Source organism: Chanodichthys erythropterus, chromosome 3 (genome assembly GCF_024489055.1).
Source record: "Chanodichthys erythropterus isolate Z2021 chromosome 3, ASM2448905v1, whole genome shotgun sequence".
Taxonomy (NCBI): Eukaryota; Metazoa; Chordata; class Actinopteri; order Cypriniformes; family Xenocyprididae; genus Chanodichthys; species Chanodichthys erythropterus.
In genome coordinates this window covers 36489851-36510452 of record NC_090223.1, presented here as the reverse complement: position 1 = coordinate 36510452, position 20602 = coordinate 36489851, and the positions used below count along the sequence as shown (strand labels likewise).

At 37.9% G+C, this 20602-nt stretch overlaps 1 protein-coding gene and 1 long non-coding RNA gene across 2 annotated transcripts; one reads left to right on the top strand and one right to left on the bottom strand.

Moving 5' to 3' along the window:
* Nucleotides 1–2866: 2866 nt before the first annotated feature.
* Nucleotides 2867–7586, bottom strand: prl (prolactin). The gene is made up of 5 exons (XM_067374950.1): nucleotides 7549–7586; nucleotides 7227–7348; nucleotides 4787–4894; nucleotides 3381–3563; nucleotides 2867–3247 (listed from the first exon to the last, which is right to left on the bottom strand). Exons 1-5 carry the CDS (start codon nucleotides 7580–7582, stop codon nucleotides 3059–3061), a joined length of 636 nt encoding a protein of 211 aa, XP_067231051.1. The 5' UTR covers nucleotides 7583–7586; the 3' UTR covers nucleotides 2867–3058.
* A 1717-nt stretch (nucleotides 7587–9303) lies between these two features.
* Nucleotides 9304–17075, top strand: LOC137012001 (uncharacterized). The gene is made up of 4 exons (XR_010893531.1): nucleotides 9304–9405; nucleotides 11414–11539; nucleotides 15198–15303; nucleotides 16799–17075. It is a non-coding gene; the product is annotated as an uncharacterized lncRNA (long non-coding RNA).
* Nucleotides 17076–20602: the final 3527 nt, after the last annotated feature.

The following is a 20602-nucleotide window of genomic DNA, read 5'->3' as shown; positions in this document are numbered from 1 at the left end:
CATTTTGATGTCTTTTCAGTGTTTACATATACAGTCAAACCAAAATTTATTCAGACACCTTGAACATTTCATTCATTAATTCAATTTATTCACTATTGTTTTATAAAAAAGATCTCAGAGTTAAACTGCCAGAAAAAAATTAATCTTAGATAACACTTAAGCAAAACATGGTCAGGTCAAAGTGTCTGAATAACTTTTGGTCTCAAATTTGTATCAGTTTTACTGGTAGTCCACTGTGTGAAGAATTTTTGGGTATGATATGTTGCAGTTTACTTGGCTATCCTCACTTACATAAATGAACTATAGTGTCCTGCACCCACTAGTAAAAATATACCAAAAATGTCTGAATATTTTTTTGGTTTGACTGTACATGGCACACTACATATAAATTATAGTTCAGTAATAAATTGATTGTGCAAATTTCTATTGAACATTCTATTGCCTTGTCTCTGTGTTACTGATAACTTAAAACCTAGCAGCCCCTAACTTAAATAACTTATATCAAGCTATATATATGTGTGTATGTATGTATGCGAGTGTGTGTAGACAAACAAAGAATGATGCATATAATTTTATAAAATCATCTATTCTTTTATTACAGAAGAAAGCATTCTAGAATCACCAGAATTACCAGAAGCCGGATCATGCTTCATGTGTGCTGAAAACGCTGGCTATAAACCTCTGAGACTTTAATTTTTCAAACATTGCAAGACTGAGAATGTCCCTAACAAACACAGTTTCTGTGATTTATAGTCACAGAAAACTACTTGAATCAAAGCAGAATCTTTAGAATTGACCAATTTTAGAATTTTTTTTTTAGCTAAGAATTTTGATATGATTTTGAAAAGTAAATTCTTTGTTTGTGTTTATCACTGAACATGCCTCATCTTCCTCAGTACCACATCTGTTTCTCCTGCCTCCAATTTCTCTTTCAGACAGATCTTTGTTTTGGTCCTGGACTGAATTATCTTCTTCTGTTGTCTTCTTCTTTCATCCACTTCTTCACTTTTTGATACATTTTCCCTCATTCCTCTCCACCATCTCATCGATCTTCTTCAGAAGAGAAGAGACTTGATGGTCATTTTTGTTGTCTCTGCTGTTGAAGACATGATATCTTTGTCTGAATGATTGTCTTCAGATTTGGATGGACTTCCTTCAGGTAGTCTTCAATGTCCTCCAGGTCATCCTCTTTGGTGAACAGCACTATCATGTATTTGGTGACTTCATCCCCAAACTCCTTCAGGATATTCATGACTGTGTTTATCTCTTCATTGGTAAAAAACGGGCAGCACCAGGAGAAAAACATGCAGCCCAGGACTAGACATGTTGATGCATTTGATGATTTCCTGCTTGATATCACTTTCAAATAGAGAAGAATCATCACACCATCCAGGAGTGTCGATCACTTTGATTGTTTGTTTGTCTATAGACGTGCTCATTGAGGCTTCAGTAACTGGCTTTGAGCTGGCCGCTTGTGGAACAATTGCTTACGCAGAAGAGTGTTTCCTGATGCGCTCTTTCCTGCTCCTTGCTTTCCCAATAAAACAATTCTCAGCTCATCCATTTTAGCCTTCCATTGACAAAGAAAAGGAACAAATACATGTGTGAGTAAAAATTTACAGTCGCCTGAACCATGCATTCTTGAAATGAAACATCCTATTGTTAAATAATTGAAACCTCTTTCCATAAATGAATCATTATTACAGTACCTGTTTCTCTGTGCTTTATTGTTGTCTGTTTCAGCTACAATGTTCAGCCAACAAATGTATACTCTTGCTATCAGCTCTGAGCAGATGCTCCACCTCTGTCTGTATGTCACAGACTCTACACAGGTTTGTCAAGAGCACCATCCACTGGAGCTCACTTGATGCAAAAGAGGGTCTTTGCTTTTGTGTTTCACTAATGTTCTGTACATGCTGGTATATTTCTTCCAAATTTTTTGCATTAATATAATATTTATTTATTTATTTATTTTTTTGCAAATTTATATGTAATTGCTAACTCATTTAATCCACGGGTCTTTCTATAATAATAAATATATATATATATATATAATTTGACAATTTTGTCATTTCAATTTTATTTTACTTCTAAACTTATAGGCAATAGAGAAATATATTTTAGTGTAAAGGTCTGACAGTTCTCATTTATTATAGAAACTAAGCGTGCAAATGAAGTATGCAGGTATAGGAATCTGCCCCAGACACTAATGTTTCACCAATCCAATCAGCGTAATTATTCAAGGAATGGGACAGGGGCACCAAGAGCCATTAAAGACAAGAGGTGAGAGTCTCAGTAATCTGGCTCATTTGACTTGCAATAAAGAGAACAGAAACCTCTTGCTAGCAACTTTGCTTAACAGCATCATTCATTTGATGTCATCGTCTTTACCTTAAATGCTAAATACAATGTTCTTCACCTCAGTTTTCCATGTTTCTTAAACAGATTCTTAAATTTGTAATTATGTGTTAGAATAACACATGAGTGGTAGAATAAATGTCACAAAAAATAATGTAAAATATTGGTTATTTGAAAGTTAAGCTCTTTCCATGTGTGTGTGTAATGAGATTTCACGAGTCAATATAAATTTGCATGATAGAAATTTATTGACATTGGTGCAAAGCTTTAAATATTGCATTCCAGAAGATAATGTTAAAATAAACGTGTTAGAGTTCCAACATAATTTCTTAATAAATACTTACTATACAAATGTCTTATCAAACTGAGCATGGTCAAACATTTCAATATACTCTGTGCATTTATTCATCAAACAGTATGACTGCATGCAGACCTTTTATATGACCTTCAATTTTAAAATGTAATTGAAATACTTTTGTTTACGTTTTGTTGTCTTTTATCTCTGGGGACAGAGTAATATGGCCTATTAGTTCAGTTATTTATTCAAGTATATAAGAAAGTGAATCAAATATCTACATCTTTGAAACAATAAAGGGCATGTTTTGCCATGCGGTATTATTAAGAAACATTTAAAATCACTCACTGCTCTGCCATTTTAACTCAACATCCACAATGACAGAAGCAGAGTAGCATTTTCACTCTAGCACATCTCAGGTCTCTTCTTGGCTGCCCGGCAGCGCAGAACTTTGAGGAAACTGTCAATTTTGTGGGAGTCCCTGCGGAAGCAGGACAACAGGAAATGGAAATTGACAAGTCGAGAGGTTTTATCCTGGCCAAGGCTGTTGCTGTAAAAAGGGAGAGAGGACAGGTTGTCTGAGGATGAGCCCATCTGTAGAGAAGAGAGATAGGGACAACATATAAATTACTACTTTAGATTAGTACTTTAGATTTCTTTTTGTTTATATCCAAAAATCATTCGGATTTATTTCATTTATACCAGCTGTTCCTAAAAGCGCACTCACCTTGTGAACAACATGCTCCAGACCTGCACCCAGGCTGTTGATGTTGTCTTGCAGTTCTTTGGTCTTGCTGTCAATGGTGTTGCGTTCTGGATGTGCCAGGCTGGACGCCTCAGAGGAGAGGAGGGCGAGGGGATCGGACCAGGCCAGCAGCAGAGACCGAGCCAAAGAAAGCAACTCATCCTCCTGCAGAAAAAATTAGATAAGAATCCATGTCACGCAAGCATATTTGCATTTTCTGCAAGAACCAGTGAAGTTTGTTCAAGCAAGTATAGCCTACAGCTGAGCCTACATGTAACATATTTAACCCTCTGGTGTTGTTCGGTCATTTTAGACCCCCCCCAAATTTTTTCTGAAATTTTAAAAATCGCTACTTCATCAGAATGGTATGAAAACCTTTGCGGCAGTCGCTATGTGACCACACACACACAAAATTGTGGACTTTATTTGAAAAGCTTAATGGTTGTAAAAAAAAATAGTCAGACTTTTTGTCCCCTGTAGGAAATTAATGGGAAATAGGCAAAAATATGAATATATAGCGCATTTTGTGATGATCTACAAATCAGCCTTGATACTGGAAAAACTGCTCATAGCAGTGAAGGCCGGGGTGACACTCTTAAAATATTGAGTGCAAGATAGACCCATAGGCACTAATCTGCCTTTAAAAGTTGGATTTTAAAGGCATTGTCTCTCTTCTTTTACCATGAAATACTGCTTTAATTGAAAAGTAATAAAAACAAATATTTCAATAGGAAAACATTTTCAATAGGAAAAAAAAAACATTATTATTGATCAAAATTATTGCATAAATATTAATTAGTACTATTAAATACTATCAAAATACAAAATTAAAAGTATTATTGAACAAAATATTATATATTATGAACATAAAATATTACATTGATTTTACTGGGGAAAAAAAAAAAAACTACTGCCAAATGAATAATACCAGAGGGTTAATGTGCTTTGATCAATGTTTATATGTGAATAAAATCCTAAATTAAAATCTCTTCATCATGTAAAGTGATTGTGTCTCTTCAGAAGACTTGGATTAAACAGCTTGATTCATATGGATTTCTTTTATGATCTCTTTAAGAACTTTTTGAAGAGTCCAGTTTTTGGGTGACTTCAAAGGAGGGACAGAAATGTCTTTTTTAAATTATGGTTATTATATTTATTATGTTTTTGTATAGTTTGTTTTATGTTATATTGTTTGTGCTATATGTTATATAAATTACAGTATAAAGTATCACATTTGTATACATTAAAGTATAAATTAAGTAATTACAATTAAAATAAAATATATTTTATTTAAATTATTAAAAAATAAATTTATTTTAGCTGGAATAGGAGAAATAATTTTTACATTTTAAAATGAGGAAGATGGATGCATTAAAGTGTGTTCTTACCGGCACTTTCAGGGCTTGGTCTTTGTCATTGGGAATTTGAAGGGAGGATGTGTGGCACATTGACGGACGGGGCATCATTACCCTCCCAACAGGAGGAAAGTGAGAATCCTGTGGTTGAGAGGTTAATATCAAACAAACAACATCAAATCTATGAAAAAAATACATATTTGGATAAAACTGAAGTAAAAAATAACCCAGTGGGCATGTAACTGTCACACACATATTGGACTCTGTCTCACTTGCTTCACTCACAAACTACATTACCCAGCATCCCTCATGATTCTCACCTGCTTTCATTAAGCACACCTGGATTCTATCACAGTCTCACCAATACCATATAAAAGACACTCACTCATTTAACTCATTGTCTGGTCACCATTATGACCACAGGATACCAACCTGAAATATTATTTCCCTGTTTGCCATTGTCTTCAATTCCAGCATTGTCATCTGCTCATTTGTCCTCTCTTTGTGTGTTCCTCTATAGTAGGGATGGGGAAATGAAGGCTCATAAAGCACTGAGGCTTTCCCCTAACTGTTCTGGGAAAAGACTCAAAGCTTCTAAAGTGTTGAAAACAGGGCCATCTGGTGGTTAGTAAAAAATAAAGCAGCTAAAAGCTTGTGGAAGAAGTTCTGTCAATGAAGCAGCCACTCCATAGATGGATTCAACGTTATGTGCACAAATAAGTCTAACACGTCCAAGGCTTCACTGGAGATTGTGCTGCATGCTCAATACGTCCTTCAAAGCTTCATTGTCATACATAACATCACTACTGTATAGTGAGTGTAGCTCTCATCCAAAGACTCTATTGTATATTGCTCTGCTTGCCATTACCATTATTACTTACCTGTTTGATCTGGAGCCATTGTCTTACCTGTATGCTCACCTGTGTCTTTAATAAACCTGCTTTGGGTTCTTTCCATCGTTCATTGTCTGCATCAGTGTTACAGATGGCCAGACCTACCAACACTGTGAACCCAGCAGGCTCCACCAACATTTTTCACTCCATGATTTTACTCTATCACTGATGAGTCCCTGCTCACCCTCACCCAAGATGACCACCCTCTGGAAGACTATGTGGAGGATTTCCTTGAGATCTATCATGAGTCGTGCTGGGATGAGGCCCTTAAGTACAGTACATCTTTTTGGAATGGGATGGATGACATCCTTGGCTAGATGTTACTGTTGAATGAGGGTTATAGTTCCCTGGTGGACTTCATCAATTACACCCTGTGGGTTTACAGATCTTCCAACACAGTGGGGATAGTGGAGGAACAGTCCACCTCCCCAGTTTGAGTATCTCCTCTAGTCATCTCGAAGCCTCCTCCTCTAATCCCGAAGCCACTTCCACCCAGCAGCAACTCTGCTACAGAGCCTGAGCCAATGCTTGCCTCAAACCCAGAGCAAGCCGAGTCTGTCCAGGTGAGTGAGCCGGTCCCCACATTCGTCCGAGTGGGAATATTGGTGGAGTTGGAGTGACTGGAGTTGCTTATTGACCTGGATGAAACCGAGCCAGTTCCCACCTTTGTTCCTGTCTTTGAGCCTCCTCCTCTGCTGGTGCCTTCCAGCTGTCTGTATGTCCCAGTGGTCCCATCCAGCTTCCAAGCTCTTTCATCGCCGCTGGTAGCGCCCAACCTTAAGTCTCCTTTATTGCCATTGGCTCTGTCCAGCTCCAAGTTTCCTTCATTGAGGATTGTCCCACCCAGCTTCCCTCTCCCTCCTCTGCCTAAGCCATCCAGCTCTTCTGCCTCAGATCGGCTGTCTCCCTTCAGCCCCCTGACTCCTCCTGTGGTTCTGCTCTACTGCTCGGATTCGCCTTGGATTTCCAATTTGCAGCTCCGCATTTTATATGAGGATCCCCTGGCTTCACCTCAAGCCTCTGAGCCCTGGACTTCACCTCGGCCCTCTGACCCACCGGATCCACCTTGGTCCTGCACTCCCTCTGCTCCACCATGGACAGTCATTGCTCTGGAACAGATTTGGACTTGTGGATCTCCTGCTGTGCCTCGATCCACCACCCCTCTGGCTCCACCAGGCTCTTTCCGGTTCTGCCATCATCCTCAATCACACAGACTCTACTCAGGTCCGTCAATTGATGATCCTATCGCAGTCTCATCAATGCCCTATAAAAGACACTCACTGTAAACAATGATTACAGACTCAACATCCTGTGAATACCAGCCTGAAAGACTACTTGCCTGTTCCTGGTCCATCGTCTTGTTCCATTCCATTCCAGCAACGTCATCTCCTCGTTTGTCCTTTCCTTGTGTAAATCCTATTGTATACTTCTCTGCCATTATTTCTTACCTGTTTGATCTGGATCTCATACTTGTAAACTGACTTTAATAAACCTGCTTTGGGCTCTTTCCATCATCATAGTCACTGTAACAACACATACACTCACACATTTGTTTTTTTTAGAGGGTGTTTAGTACTGACCAGGTCATTGGTGAGAGAGGTGCTGAGGGAGTGAAGTTTGTCTGAAAGTTGAGAGGCTCTTTCCAGTAAATCATTCAGGCCGACACCGTTGATTGAGACAAATGCACACATCAGGACGGTCACTGAGAAGCAAAGACAAAGAGGAACAGTTAAACAGTATTGTCATTTGGAGTATGGGAAAAGGAGAAATACAGAGGGAGCTGAAATCAAGTAAGCATGAACCAAAAATGGGGGAACCGAAAGGGGATGTAACAAGGTAATAGAGATAAAGTCTAAAATGTGGCGGGAAAAGGTTAGATTGAGGAAGATAAGGTTTGCTTACCTGCAAAGTATAGTCTAGATCCTTCAGCCATCATTTTAACTGGTTTCTTTATTCTCTTGCTTGAATCTTTGCTTTCTGCTCTCCTCTCTTGAGCCTTTCATTATATAGCCCTACTTCTTTCATTTGGATATGCAGTAAGTCTTACACTCCAGGTGTATTGAAACTAGTTCAATCCTGAAACTAATGAAAAACATTGTTTTGAGAGTTTGGTTAATCAATATTGATAAGCTTTTTGAGTAGATACAGGACACAGGGGGGGAAAATTCACCATCAGTCACATGAAGTGCCAAATAAATAAATGCAAAGCACTCTTTCATTTACTGGACGGAGAAACTTCTGATTATAGAGCTTATTTAAAGTGAAAAGGAACATTTTGTTTATCTCTGTTTTTGTTGTTTAAAAAATGTGTTTAGTGTGATTACTTTAGGATCTTTAGGATATCTGAATAGAAGAAGAAATGGAAAATGAAACAATCCTCATAGACTGCACCACTATGAAGGTATCAATTCATGCACTCTTGTAGCCATGTGCCATTTAAAGAAAGTCTACACATGGCAGACCCTTCCCCCACAAAAGAAACACTCATTTGTCATGTCCTGCTGTGGACTGAGAGCTTTTATGCCCTTTTAATTTCTTTTCTTTTCTTTTTAATTTATTTCTGAATGTGCTTGTTTAACCCAATTGTTATGAAACGTTACTGTACTATGCTTTCTTCATGTTTCTGATTTATCTCTGTTGGTCTGCTCTAAGACGCTGACATTTTTCCACGTCTGTGTGGGGAAATTCTTCTGTTACCCCCCTTGCTCCTGTGTACAATCCATTCAGAAAAACCGCGCACACACACACACACACACACACACACACACACACACACACACACACACGTTGGGTTTTCATGTTTTATGAGGACATTCAATAGACATAATGCTTTATAGTTTCTGCATTTTTAGATTTTCAAAAAACATCACATTGTATGATTGATTTATAAGCTGTTTTCCTCATGGGGACCAAAAAATGTCCCTACAAGGACAAGGATTTCAGATATTTTTGGGGACAATTTGTCCCCATAACATAGGGTATGTCTTGCTTACGTAACTTGTTGCTGAGAGCAAGCTCTTCTTCCAGTTGCCCTCCTTTTAATGCAAAATATCCACCCAGCTAACAGGGAATGTTCTCAGAAGGTTTGTTTAAGTTATAAACAAATGTTCTTCCAGTAATATTAATTGACTGTTCATTCAAAGTTATCTGGTCTGTTCTCAAAACGATAGCACACAAAAATTACTTCTGTCCAGAAACGTTCTGTTCAGCGTTCAATTTTCAGAAAATCTGCTGATGTTTGCAAAATGATAAAATGGAATAAGTTCTCTTAATATTTGCATAAAAACCAAGACATTTTTAAAAAAAAAAAAATATTGATCTTACTATTATTTTTAATTTATTGTTTTTATTGAGCCATTACAGTGACCATACAGTAACTTGAAATGTAAAAGTTTAAGGCATTACACTTTATGTCAGAAATGTTATGTTATGTTAGAATCATTCATTCATTATGTTAGCTCAAATTGGCATAAACTATATCCAAACTGCTCATATATTTCAGGGAACTTGCACATTTTAGAATTTAATTTGACTAACCCCTCATCAGTTGACCCCCACTGGTAAAGGAAGAAAATTCCCAAAACAGCTTTAATATTGAACAGTTTTGTATACCAGTGTGTCCGCTGCATTACGGGGCGTATCTCCTTCCCAAAGACTCAAAGAGCAGGAGGCGTGGTGGATCCAGTCGAACCCGGTTCAACAATATTCATTTTGTTTTCCAGTTAACTCTTGCCAGATCCTTCCGGACTGCAGATCCAGGTAAAGTAATTGGTTGACATTTCATGCAAATTTAATCATGAACACTTTAGCTCGTAGGCAGCAGTGTAAATATAAATGAAAGTGAGTTGATTGTTCAGAGAACACGGTGTTCTGAGAGGAAGGTCGCAGTTAAGTACCTCCGGCGTCGTTTTCAGATGCGCGTGCACTTTCAGTCATTTGTTCCTTCAGGTTTTATTCCTGTTTTTGATTTAGACCGACAGGTAGGCTTAACCAAGCTTAGCTTTTCAACTGACCGTTCAGGAGGGGAGTTGTTGCAGAGATTCACAAAAGTTTCAGATATTTGGAAAGTAACAAGTAGGCCTGAAACGTTCTTTTGTAGCAGTGAAATGTATCCCTCCACATGCGCACATATGTCGAATGCGTTTTAAAATGCAAAGACAGGTAACGTTCAGCGTTACGAATTTGACATTATATTACATTTTAATTTTTTTTTTAAATAATGCAATAATAATTAACAAACGAAAAGAGAAATAAACATGTGGAAAAAATGATAAAACAAAATAGGTTACAAATAATTCACATAAATATATTGTAAAACATCAAAGTAGTATTGATATGATTTCTTGTTGTGCATCCAACCCAAACTGCGTCAACGTGACTTGGATCTCTCGGGAATTTAGTTGATCTGAATGCAGATCGCTTCAGGAAAGTTAAGTCCCTGATTTATACAAGTGGTGCTCACTGCAGAGCCAGATGATGTCCAGCTCACCCTCTCTGAACGTAATGGGTGGTGCATGACCCAGTCCAGCTCCACCTCTGCGGATCTAATGGGTGGAGCTTCACGACCCCTAAAACATTTTGGGCTCGAGGTCCGAAGCTTTGGCCCGCCCTGCACGTACCCTGGCCCGATAGTGGAAAAGCTGGTTATGATGCTTTCAGGTGTTTTTGAAAATGCTACTACTCATGACATGTCTTATCATATGAGATATTATTTAATTAATTTGCTTATATGATCTATGGTCACCGTGATTTTGCCAAGTAAGGCATGTTCTTTGATCAACATATTTTTTTTCCAATCTGAAAATGTAGTCCTAACCTTTTCCCAACCCCTAAACCTAACCCTAACCCTACCCCTACCCATAACTTATACCTAAAATCAGAGGGAAATGATAGTTGAATAATATTGATGTAGAAGCACCTAACCCAGGTTACAAGCCTAAACTTGACATAAATGGTAAACTTGTCCCTCAAATCTTGATGGATTGGAATGTTGTCCAGGATCTACAAAGACCTTTATCCAGGAACATGTTGTACTTGGTGAAATCACGTTCACCTATGATCTACATTTAACATATATAAATGTAAATATAGCGAAGGTAACCTTTGTTTTTAAAGTCAAAGTTCAATACCTAAAAAGTTAAATAAAAAAGCTGTAAAATGTGTAAACATTTTAATGTTTTTATTTAACCTTTTTATGTTTGTTAATATCTTTTGGCTATTTTTTTCTTTGTTTATCCTGCTGGATGTATATTTAAATCTTTAAAACCAATAATTGATTAATGAATAAATTAAATGTAATTTAAATTATGCTGCTTTTATATGAAAATTAAACATGATGAGCAAAGGTGGGAAAAACAGCTTGTGCTTGCGCAGCTGTGAAGCATGTCATGAAAACATGTTGCCATTAGGGGGTGTCCATGCACAGTACATGACATAACACAACAAATAGCGCAGCTTTTCTGTCCAAATTTAAGTTTCTCTGCATACTTGTCACTGTCTCATCGTACTACTTTACTCACTGTGCTTCTAGGTGCAGAAAGAAGCACAGTTATTAGCTTTTTTGTGTTTGAAGGACCAAACTTTTAGAATGGTGTCTTTGCTGAGTAAGCTTGAAGCCGATCACCGTTTGATCTCTTGCGCATGTACACATATGTGCACTCTCATGTCCCCCCCCTCCTCCCTCCCCCGTGAACTATGTACACTCCCCCTCCCTCTTGCCAACTCTAACTCTCCATTCTCTCTTTTTCTTCTGCACATGCAACCACAGGAGCTCACAGAGCAGGCACGCATAAACACCAACACCATAGACCATGTCAGACTCAGAGACTGCATCTCCTGCCGAGACCCCTGTCCCAGCACCCTGTGTGGGCATCAAGGCAGATTTAGACAAATGGTAAGTGACTGAGGTAGAATTCATGTATGGTCCATAGTTACAGGTTTGTTGTAACCCTGTATGGACCGCATGAAATTTTGTTAAATTCTGATGCTCCATCATGTAGATTTATTCCCACATAACTTTATTGTAGGTTTGAAATATTTAGGATCGTGCTGGGATTGATGATATTCAGTAGAATTATGATATGCTGTGTATATTCTACATTGTGATGGCGATCCAAAATGGAGGGAAGGAAAGACATTTCGCCGAATGCGAGGTGGAGGGTTCGCGCAGTGGGATCCAGTATTTCTAATAGGATCTAATAAGTTTTGTGAGTTTTTTAAATGGTTTGATTGGTGTCAGTTTTATCTCAGTTGGCAGCAGCAGTGGGGGTGATGGGGTTGCTCATTAAGGGCATTCTAAGGGTTTTTCTTCAACTTCAGTTCTTCCTCACGGCTGATTGGCTGTTGGGAATGTGTCTACGTCATGCTTTTCCTCTCGCTCATCCTGCCATCCCTGTTTTCCCCTCTTAGTCTTCGCCATTTCTGTCCCTGCAGTCTTCGTGGGCTCGCTTTGTCATGTTTGAGGGTTGACCACTTAAACGAGAGGGAATTACTGATGTTTGCGAATGAACCTTTTCTCCGTTTTTCCCTGCACTCCCACTAATGGGTTTTGTTGGTTTTATATGAATGGGATTGTGATGGCAAGTGATGAACGTTCATTGATATGCTATGTCTTCCCTACATTTTATGGTTTCATTGTGTTCATTTTCTCCTGACACCATTGACACCAGCCATTGCTCAAGCTGTATTTTGACCCTAATCCCCACACCCACCCACCCAAAAAATGCAGATTGGCTGCTTTCTGTGTTTGTAGTGTCGACAGGCCTGGGCAGCATGAGAACGCAGATAAGGTTGCACATACCCTGACCTTTGGTGTGCTAGGACCTGATAGGGGAGGGTGTGGGGTTAAGAATTTGGTTGAATAATGTGTCACTGTTCCATCTGAAGCATGCCCTGTCCATCACAATCACCTCCATTTACAGGATATCAAACCAGCAAAATCCATTAATCCAGAAAGGATTGGTAGGGGGGCTAGGAAAATGGAGAAAAGGTGCATTTGTAAATATGAGCAATCACCACTCAAACATGACAATGGGAGGCTGCAGGGACAGATATGACTAAGACTATCAGATGAAATGGTAGAAACCTTAACTGTTTAGCTCTATCAGTTTGTCATTGACCTTTCTGTGATTATTTTGACCAGCATCTTGCATGTGTTGCTGACTAGCTGAATGTTTAACCTCACAGAAGGCCGACCTTTAAGTAATGTACACCACACTGGTATTTATAGCACTCTCGGGTATGCGTAGATGTATGTGTCTGTCATTCATTATATAGTGTGGCATGTTCTATTCACAGGATCACTTTACTCCTGGTCTAAGCATGTCGCAGTGGCCATCTTGTTTTTTTTTTTGTCATGCTACTCCACAAAGGGACTTGATTCATCATGGGCTTTAAACCCAGAAGAGGATTACCATTACAGGTTTAAACCTAGAAGCCAGCAGTTATTCACTGGGAGAATGCATCTTGTATTCAGATCTCTTTTTGATGCTTTCTGACAGTGTAAATTTGTGCACTTCATATGACCTTGTTTGACCTTGAGGTGTTCTCTATCTTTTACTGCAAAGTCTATGGCATCAGCCACAGAGTTAACATGCAGCCATTTTGTTCTAGGGGTGTCCTTTAAAGAATTAATGCAAAGCAGAAGTTAATCTTTTACACTTAAAGCAAGTTTTTTTCCCCTTTCATTTATGTTAGCATGCCTGTTCCTGTAGTAGCAGTTGGAATGCATTATTCTAGTTTTGCAGAAGCCCCCCTCAGGGTAAACAGTGTTACTCAATCAGGAGTATTAGCACAGGATGAGCTTTGTTATATGTGCTCTACTAATCAATTCCATATGGATTCAGTACTTATTAGATTACAATTGAATTTTTGTTTAGCTCAAGTAAAACTAGACAATTTTTAGAGTACTATTTCCTATTTGTTGTGTTTAAGATCAGAGCACTCCTGAGCCGTGCCCTTTTTCCTTCTGCATTATGTATGTGGAGGATTGGCCATCATGTGAATTATTCAGTCTTAATTTGGGGAAGGTGAACATCATCTTCCCAATTGTCTGTTATTTTTTGCTATCATTGTAGTTTTACACCTCCGGTTAAGGTGTTTCAGTGTTTTACTCCCAAAAACACTTTTCGGTTTATCATTTATTTTATTTGTTATAGTTTATTAATGCTCTTTTGCAGTGATTTTACACATTTTAAAAACAATCTGGGATAGGGATGGTTCACCCAAAAATGAAAATTCTGTCATCATTTACTTGCCCTCAAAACCGTACGTCTTACTTTTCGAAAACACAAAACAAGATATTGTGAAGTATTTGGTAACCAAACAGTTTGGATTATCTTTGACTTCCATTGTATGGACAATAAAAGACATCCTCAGAACAACATCTTTTATGTTCCACTGAAGAAAGTAAGATATACAGTTTGGAAATTATTTCAGAATGTTCTTTTTTTTTTTTTGGGTAAGCTATCCCTTTAACACTAGCATGATTGTGCTCTTTTCCACCCACAGGCTAAAGTGTTTCAATACTTGTCTCCCAAATACAAATGTCTTAAAAAATAACCTTGTTCTGGTTCATTTTTTTAATGCAGACCAAAACATAAGTGGTTTTCCTCTTGACCTCAAATGGTTTTGTTATCTCCAATTATTGATTGTTAAGGTCTTAAGGATAAGGACATTATCTAACCCTAATAGTTTTTTGTCCAATAGCAGGCAGTTTGTCTCACACTGTTGATTAGTCTTGTTTCACAATGGTCCACTTTTCCCCGTGCATGTCTTCTCTCTGAATCCCTGAAGTATTAAAATGGCTGCCTATGAAAAGGAAATGCCCTTGGCAAGTGCTATCCCCCATGCATCCTTACATCTACGTCACGTGACTCATTAGAACCAGTCTGCATAAGGCTCTTTTTATTTAAATTGACCAGCTGTGTGTTACATCACTGCTCACTGAGGAGAGGGAGAGCTCGCTTATGTCAGCGTGTGAGATGTAGCAGATGATCTGTGGGGGAGGAGACACTGAAATCATTTCTAACCGGGGGAGGGGCTCTTTCTGTCACGACATCTCCCTCTTTTAGCAGTAGGAACGTCTCTTTTCCGTTACCTGCTTGCTGTGTCACGTGATTCTAGGGCTCTCTCGTTCAGATGGATTATCTGCCGCCCTCTTGTTGCATTTCTTTCCCCCCTTCGCGCTGTTATTCCAACCCTCGTTTTCGCTCCATCACTCTAATGCGGTGTGTCAGTGTCTGGCGTTGTTTGGTGTGGAGAGGCTCAAATAATCTCATTCGCACAAACGCATACATACTGTCCCATTCAGTTCCAGCAGAATCCGGCCTGTCATGAGTCCACATTTTAAATGACTAAAGACACAACTAAAGTTATGTCTTTAAATTGTGTGGTACAGAACCGTCATACTTTCATGCAGTCCTGTATGCTTCAGAGTGACATGTTATTTTGTCTGCATTTTTTATGTTGTATATGTGATATGTTGATGTGAATCAGTGTGTGTATAGGCCTATGTGTGCTGGAGTAATGACTGTGTGTTCTGTGTGCTTCAGTGTAAAGGAGAATGGTGAGGAAGCGTGTAAGGAGCTGATGGAGGCATTTGCTGCCTGTGTGAAGAGCAATGCTGAGGCGTCATGAGGAGCTCAACATGCAGGAAAAGTAAAGCATATTAACTTGCTTCATTCTCCTCTACTTTGTGAGATGTACAGTACTGTGCAGAAGTCTTAAGGTGATGATACATCGGGAAACTTTTTTAGCAATGTTGCCAGGCAATGTTCCGGAGTGATGTTTCTTGGGCACTTTCCCATTGAGGATGGACAACAAATTTTTATCTGAAGTATCCAGATAGAAATGTATTGCCCATTCTCAATGGGAAAGTGCTAAAGCCTAATCGCTTGGCAACATTGCCCTGCAAAAAGTTGCGCCATGTATCATCATCTTTAGGCCACCACCAACTTTGTTTTATAATTGTTTTAATGACCATCCATATTTATTTTTCTGTCTCTTTATTAAGTTGCAAACAGAAAATACAGGAAATATGTACACAAAATGTAAAAACAATCAGTATTTAGCTTGACCTCCTGGACTTCTTCCAGTTTCTCAAAGAAGAAACTCTGAGAAACTTCTCATCAGATTTTAAAAGTTTTCTTGGACTTCCAGTCCATTCCATTTAGGTTTAGGGGAGGTCAATAAATACTTACCACTTTAGCCTAAAGAAGCCATCTTTCCCCTTATTTTTCCCCCTTGTTTTTTAATACCGCATACAAATATCCTGTATTTTCTGGTTATATTCTAATAAAGAGACTGAGAAATAATTATATATGGTCATTATGCCCTTGCTAAAACAACATCTAATGGTGGCCAAAGACTTTTGCACATACTGTATATTTTATTTATGTCAGTTCAGCCAGTGTATCATATACTATGTTTTCTTCTAAAGGTGAATAAAGCTGACTGATCACAGTGTTGCACATTAGATTGGTATGGTGTAATAATTATTGCCTGGAAAAGTTCAATGGCGATTGAATCAATTCGATTTCTAGGGGGGAGCAAATCCGAGCAAACAGGAAGCGGAGTAAACCAATCAAAGAAGGGCGGATATGATGTTAGCAAAGCGACAAGAGTCAACAGCGAAAAGTAAATAATTAATGTGTTTTTGGTCATTTAAAACTGAATTCACGGCTGAATAGAGCAAACACTCGGGTCTCCCGTGCGCAATCTTTGTTGATATTGAAAGGACTTTCGCCGCACTAGAGTGACGCTGTTTGCGTTACTGAAATAAACGAATCTTATTGCACGGTACGGTTTGGAGTTGACTCGAATCGTGACCAGACCAGGGGTGCGTTTCCCAAAGCGAACTATGGTCGCAAGTTCCGTCGTTACCAATATAGTTCAATGGGACTTACGACCATGGTTCACCAACGATGCTTTCGGGAAACTCACCCCAGACTGATATATCTTGTAGAAGATATATCATTCTGGACTTGCCAGGCAGTAATAATTAGGCATACACAGATATAAAAAAAAAAAAAATCTTTTCGATAATAACATGAGTTAATGTGTAAACTTCATGATTGAGAACTTCAATTTCTGTTTAATTTCTACTGCAATTCGATTTTGCAACCGTCATCATCGTATTTGTGTTTGTTCTCAGGGGTTTACTGCACTGAGTCCTCCACCTTCCCAGCATTCCCTGTAGCTCATGGCACTGGACTAAATGATGGGGTTTGGGGTTTGGCAGCAGAGACCGTACTTGCGTCTCATCCCTTCTTTACTACTCATGTGAAGCTTACATGGATTCCTCCAACCACCAACCACCTCTCCCCTTTTGTGGCTGATTGTATTGATCTGATTTGTTGACAGTTTGGAATAGCTCATGATTTGATGTAAATGTGTCTCAGATGCTCACAAAATTGAATAAAGATTTTAAAATGGTTCAAGATTTGTTACTGAATTTGTTTTACATTGTTTTAATTTAAGCAAACTCAAAAACGTCTCTCATTAACTCACTTAGCAGATCCTCCCTTGCCAAAGGAAGTGATGAGTCCCTGTGGTTTTATGTATGTATAAGCTTAAACCTTTAAGGTGGCTGCAGTGAAGTGGATTATAGGCAAGGATTATGTAGGCCTTTGTAATGGGTTTAGGTGAACTATAGAGGATTAAGCTTTCCAATGTCACTAATACTCTAAACTTCTAACTTTGTCTCAAGACGCACACAAAAAAACCCACTCAAATCCCCAACTGCCCTGATCTCATCTGTCAATCAATCAGATCTAAGGCACTTTCATGAGCTGATCTATTGGCAAACAAGCAAGCTAGAAGTGTGAAGACTTGTTCAATAACCAAGAAAAACAAAATCCTCAGGGTTTGGACTATGCTCACACATGTAGTAAAGGCTGGTTTCCTGTTCTTTAAATTGTTCAAAACAAGAAATGTGAGTTAATTAACAATGCAAAAGCCTTGTCACACCAATTTTACCGCCTACATAAGCAGAGGAAATTCTGATTAGTTTTATGTTGATGTCCATGAAGGACTACAGAAATGTTGAGATTATTGTTGGTGAGTAGCTTTCGTCAGAGCCATGCGTGAACATGTGAATGTGGTGTTCAATTATTGAAACATTAATTTTAAATCGCAAACATTTTAGGATAAAACGTTTTGGCTGACAAAAAAAAAAAAAAAAAAAGAAGAGGGGTGTGTCAAAATTGTGACATTTGAGGGGCGTGTCAATGTGAAACAAGTTTGTGGCAAGTACAAGTTGTGTAATGAATGGTTTTACTTCAATAATTTATATCAGTCAACTTGAGGCACTATTTACAAATAAGCTTAATATAGACAAATGCAAAGTTAATCACTACTCTTCATGGTTTGAAAAACCAACGCACATAGATACAAATTTAAATTATATATATATATGAAGACTTAAGATGCAAAAGTCTCTAAGAGCCATCTAAAATTTTCTTATAAAATTAGCATTTTTATCAAGCTTGTATGTTTAGGTTCAGTCATTTCACTTCAGTGGGAATTAATAGGTCCTTTTCATTGCCATTAAAGTGAAATAACTGAACATAAACATACAAGCTTGATAAAAAAAATGCTCATTTTATAAAATTTCAGATGGCACTTAGAGGCTTTTGCATCTTAAGTCTTCATTTATATATGTGTGTGTGTGTGTGTGTGTGTGTGTGTGTGTGTATATATATATATATATATATATATATGTATGTATGTATGTATGTATGTATATATATGTATGTATGTATGTATGTATGTATGTATATGTATATGTATATGTAATCTTGAATGCAATAAGAACTATATAAAACTTGCATATTATTTTCCTGACTTGAATGCGAGATAGGCCTATGTAATAGCTGTTACCTGGATGGGATGAATGTTTCATTTTTAATTATTTAGGCCTACTTAAATTAGGACTCTGCATTGTCATTTTTGTCCCACTTTAGCTAAATAAACTATAATATGGAATATTATATTAATAGATTACCCAAATTTAAAAACAAAAAAACAATAGGCCTATTAAACTTTAATGTCACCGCAGTCCCGTGAGCGAAAATTCGCCGAAATTAATGTCTAATCATCTGTTAGGCTAATAAAGACCCATTAATAACTTTCTTCAGAGCCTCTTGCGATTAACAGATGGACTTCAGCACGACATGTTTTTTTTTTTAATAAAAGCGGTTTTACGGCGCTTGATCTCGTCGCTATGGAAACAAAGACGCTAAAATGCTATCACCCGCAAATTAGCTTCTCTGCTAGTTCTTGTGATATTGATTTCTTAATATTTCCTGTTAGTATTCTCCACACTGCAAAATCATTGTTTATTCAGCTATGTGTAGGCCTATGCAAAATACGGGACAAATAGCGTACAGTAGCCTATTGGTTTGTTTTTATTTTTGATTTCATATGGGACGCTCCCGTATTTTACGGGATTTTGGTAACCCTAGTGAAAATATCGAATGCCCTACTCTGAGAAAGCTTCCCATGTGAACTCATGCCCTGCTTTCAATTAATGTCCTACATCCGTTTCCATTTTAAAGACGACATGAACACCTGAACACCAACACACACACCGAGGAGGAGAGAGAGAAAGATTTTCGGTTGTGATAAGAGGGTAGATAAGAGGGTGTGCTACTGCAGGAGGGTCTGTCAGGTAGGAATAACTTTACAAAACTTCGTAAAGCATGTAGGAAGGTCATTGAATGTGTTTGACCTTGAGAAGATTTGTGTGAAAGTGCTGAGTGAGTTGAATGTCCAGGTAAATCCTGCTTTCTGATCTCAATCAGATAACAGTAGTCTGTCAGAAACCCTGAATCTAGTCAGAAGATGTGACAACTTTCAAATGTGCACCACTGACCTGACACAAGATGCTAAATATATTGGGGTTCACATATGGCCTACAATATTTTCACAGTTACAGCTTCACTTATGTAATAAATATCTTAAATAAGAGATCAAAAGAGCTAGACCATTGCCCCCTGCTGACTGTACCAAAGACTACAGGCATTATCTAGTACTAGAAGATACTTTTCGCTATGACATATTTCTGGGTAAGATTAATAAATAAATAAATAATAATAAAACTAAAATACATGCGCATTAGGTTGCTGGGGGATTTTTTCATTAATCTCTTGCCTGCAGAACACGCCCTATGTCTTTGTCTCTACTGCCACCTTGTGTTCACATCTTGAACGGCAGGGATGGTGCTTTAATTTTAGCAATAAAAAAAAGTAGTTTTGCCCATGTAGTGTTGCTCTCTATTTCAAGGCCTATCCAGTATAAAATGGTTGCGGAACATGAAGATAGCTTTAAGCTTGTCATAAAAAATGCTAGGTTAAAAACAACCCAAGTTGGGTTAAATATGGACAAACCCAGCAGGTTGGGTTAAAGGGCACCTATTATGCACTCTAAAAAATGCTGGGTTAAAAACAACCCAAGTTGGGTGGAAAATGGACAAACCCAGTGATTGGGTTGTTTTAACCCAGCGGTTGGGTTAAATGTTTGCCCAACCTGCTGGGTAGTTTTATGTAAACCGACTATTGTTTAAAAATTGCTATATGGCTAGCTTAAAATGAACCCAAAATAGTTGGGAAATTAAAAACCAGATGCAATTAGAGGCAACAATAATAGACAAAAGGTGAATGTTTATTAATAAGCTTTAATATTTTATTAATATAAATTTAATAGTTTATTAATATACATTTATTAATAAGCAATTTAATAAATGTTTATTGTTTAATAATTATTCATTGAACATTAATAAATGTTCATTTCCAACATACTTTGGGTTAATTTTAATTAAGCAATACAGTAATTTTTAAACATAGTTGAGTTAAATAAAACTACCCAGCAGGTTGAGCAAACATTTAACCCTACCGCTGGGTTAAAACAACCCAATTGCTGGGTTTGTCCATTTTCATCCCAACTTGGGTTGTTTTTA